Source organism: Cryptomeria japonica, chromosome 1 (genome assembly GCF_030272615.1).
Source record: "Cryptomeria japonica chromosome 1, Sugi_1.0, whole genome shotgun sequence".
Lineage (NCBI taxonomy): Eukaryota > Viridiplantae > Streptophyta > Pinopsida > Cupressales > Cupressaceae > Cryptomeria > Cryptomeria japonica.
In genome coordinates, this window is record NC_081405.1 from 705792223 (window position 1) to 705796037 (window position 3815).

General features: G+C 36.5%; 1 protein-coding gene across 1 annotated transcript; it reads left to right on the forward strand.

Moving 5' to 3' along the window:
* Positions 1-331: 331 nt before the first annotated feature.
* On the forward strand, positions 332-2497 carry LOC131876390 (uncharacterized). Its single transcript, XM_059221616.1, has 2 exons — positions 332-1576; positions 1815-2497. Exons 1-2 carry the CDS (start codon positions 451-453, stop codon positions 1829-1831), a joined length of 1143 nt encoding a protein of 380 aa, XP_059077599.1. The 5' UTR covers positions 332-450; the 3' UTR covers positions 1832-2497.
* The last annotated feature ends 1318 nt before the right edge of the window (positions 2498-3815 follow it).

Consider the following 3815-nt stretch of genomic DNA (forward strand, 5'->3'; position numbering starts at 1 on the left):
AAAAGTTTTCTGTGGGCCAAAATAACGTAAACGAATAATATGCAATGTGTGTATAACAACATTTTACGCCCTCACATAACAATATTGTAAGGAAAATAAAAGAAAGTTAAAAATATTTAAGCACACCAGGACCGCTCGTTGTACAAGATGGTTTTTTTATTCTAAAACACCAAGCAGCTGTTATCCTCGCCATGGAGAATAAAAATTGGTCAGAAATTAACAAAAGGCAGAAAATGAAAGAAGAATAAAGAGCAATCAAATCACTCTAATGGCTCCTCCACCATTGTATTTAGTGGAAGGAGAAAAGAAAAAACTGACCCAGTCTGCCCGTATCATGTGGCTCCAAGTTCTTATGGGACAAGATTAAAGGAATATCATTATAGAACACTTTTTCTTTCCGGTGCAAGTAGGAAAATATTAGAAGAGAAGGAGAATAGAATTGCTTAGAAAATGGGAGGCTTATCATTGTGGTTCACTGGTGTAGAAACTATGGCAGATTTGAAGGAGGTTGTAAACAGCGTGTTACTTCCATTGCAACTTAGCCTTGGACTTCTTCTCATCATGAAGACGACGCCTCTTTGGGCGGTCATACATTGCACCCTTGCCTACTTGCTCCACTGCTTCTGTTTCCCTTACACAGATTACAAACAGCTTGGGGAATTCGAAGGCCGAGTCTTCAAAAAAGTGATCTCTCATGCCACCACAGCGGGAGATGTGTCGAAGCTGAGAAATCAGAAGGATGCTCAGGAATCTAAGAAAGAAGGGAAATCTCAAATTGATGAGACAGTCTCACTGGTCTACCTGGGCAAGAAGTTTGTACTGAAGCGAATGGAAGGCAACAAGATGTTAATGAAGGATGGGCCTGCATATTGCATCACAGATAAAATGTGGGAAACTATCAAGTACATTGAGAAAATGGCTTCAAAGACAGTTTTTGTGAAAAACCATAAAGAAATATGGGAAGAAGTGGTCACAGGCGATATTATGAAGTTTGAAGAAGTGCTCATTTCAGTGATACTGGATAACCGCTCGATTATTCGTCTGGACCACGATTACTTCCTGCCTGTCAACTTATTGTTGTCGGAGGATAAGTTGATGACGATTTTAAACTTCGTGGGTCTGTTCCTGAAGACTCAAAAGCATATTCATTGGCTCATTCCTGCATTGCTGACCTTTACAGTGGTGGTTATGGGGTTCAGCACAAAAGTGAGGCTGTATATCGATGGCTTTATCAATACATTCTTGTGCAGATCAGTGCAGTTGCTGTGTGACCCTCTGCCTTTGGCAATGAGGAGGCGGGCGTATTGCTGGGGGAACTGGGTGGAGAATTTGAAGCCTAGTAACGACTTGCAATCAAAGATTGTGAGTGGTAAAATATGCGTGCTCTTAGTTGCAGGTGCAAAAGCTGACTCTGAATCCTTGGCTCACTGTGAATCCTTAGCTGGCAGGGACCGAATACGTGTGCTTGTTGGTGGAGATGCAAAAGCCCACCTTGGAAACTCAACTGAGTGTGAATCCTCGGCTGACCTTGTAATCATGGCTGACCAGAGTTGTATACGTGCTCTTCTTCCTGGAGGTAAGAAAGCTCCCTCTGTTGACTCTGAACAACAGGCTAACCGTTCGGTACATGAGATTTGGCCCAAAGTTGGCCCCTTTCTGTTCAAATGTGAATCTAAATGTGACTCAGTTTACATAGAGTGGATCTTCGACAACACTACTCAAATATGCTCGTTAAAAGCTGGTCGAGTTGCATCGCAGGAGTCGCTAATAACCCATGATATTTCTGTTGTATGTGATGATGATGATGATTGCAGGAGGGAGGACGATATAAAGCTCTTCACATTCGCGTCTATTTGTGGAAAGGAGGAGCATAATAAGTCGTTAATAGCCAATCATTTCGATACTACATCTGTTGATGTTGAGTACTGTAGCAGCAAGGAGGCCATAAAGCTCTTCAAGTTTGCTTGTTACATGGCAAAGTACAAATCAGGTTCACTGAAATCATATGACCGTAATACTAATACGGTGCATGTCCGCCGGTTCGTGGAGTCCATCAAGGCCTATGTGAGGAGCAGGTATCCACCTCTGTACAAATTGGATCTGGAGGATGTAGTTGTCCGCTGATATTCTTCTGCTCCACTAGAGGATGTCTTATGTCTATTCTCTTGTAAGCACTCATAACTCCCCAGTATGCTTCCTTTTAACACCTAAATGATTGTGTATTAGATTGCTAGGCAGAACAAGGTAATGCCAAACAAAAGTTAAAGTAAAAGCTGAACTGATAGTCCAATCTAAGAATACTATTACAATGAGATCTTCCTTTATGAAAAGGATAGACACAATGTAATAAATTAGTTTGTAGTGTGGTTGGTTGGGAAGTTTTTTTTCTTAAGTTAGTTTTTTTTTACGTTTTGCACAAGAAAAATGAGGCTTTAAAAAGTCATTGTATTGTATTAATAATTTATTTTAATATTATATTAAATATTATTTTTATTTACTATGTAATCATGATATAATTTCTTTACAATTTATGGTTTGTTGTTCTACTATTTTTTAACATGGTATTAGAACATCTTCATGATCTCTTGTGTCATGAAATAGTTTGTGTGGGGATGTGCAAATTGGAAGTGAATAGACCAGCGTGAGAAGACATGTTGAGGTGAAGCTACAAATGGAGGGGGCTTAAATTAAGGCACCAAAATAGTTGAATGTATTTTTGGATGTTATGAAAAAGGTGTTTGAAGATGGAGCCAAAATTGTTCAAGGCGAGCATTAAGTTTTAATACAAATTTGGCATTTAAAACTATTGTTGGCATTGGAATTTGTAAAGGGGCATTGGAATGTTTGTTGGCTGCCACCATTTTGCATGGGATTGAAGGTTTAAGGTAATTTTTTTTAATTATTTCAATCAATGGTCAAAAGTTGGTAGTTCCATATTTTAAATGAGACCAAAAAATCATTGTTCATGGAATTTATAAGATAGTTTTATTGGAGCAATAAATATTAAGGAGAAATCATAATTTCTGGATAAATTTGAAAGGTACAATTTTCATACATCACAAGTTAAGGTGAAACTTAGTTTTGATACAAAAAGATTTGTCGGATATTGTGAATGGAACTATTTAAAAACTAAGAGATCTAGATGAAGTAGTGAAATGGGTAGCAAAATATCATAGAGCTACAATATTGATTGGTCTTAGGTTATCTAATGCATATTTGCACCATATTAATCTTAGTAAAACTTCAAAGCAAATATCAGATGGTCTTAATTATTTATTTGGTTCATAAGCTTCAAGTGCCAAGATGTCAACTAAACAAAAGCTTTTTGGCTTGAATATGAAAGAGGGTGAAAGTATTGTTCAACATATTAGTAAATTTTGTTCTTTTCTTAATCAACTTGTAGGCATAAATTCTAAAGTTGATGATGATGATGCCAAAACAATTTTATTAATTAGTATGCCTTAAAGCTTTGACAATATCGTAATTAATTTAACAAAATCAATCCAAGTTAGAGATAATGAATTTTTCCTTAATTGATGACTAGAATAGAGTTGCTAAAAATTATACAATTATCAAAGAAACTTTTTTTTGTAAAGAAGGATAACAATTCGACGATCTAAAGAATACAAATTTTAAATGTTACTATAGTAATCAAAGAGAACATATTATAATGAATTGCATTCAATGTGCTAGGGATCTTATTGATGGTAAGTTAAAAAATAATAACGCTTTGGTGGCTACTAAAAATGAGTAGAAAGGTGTGGTTTGTTGTACACAATCAAGATTCTTCTCTTAATGAAAATGATGTAGGAGGA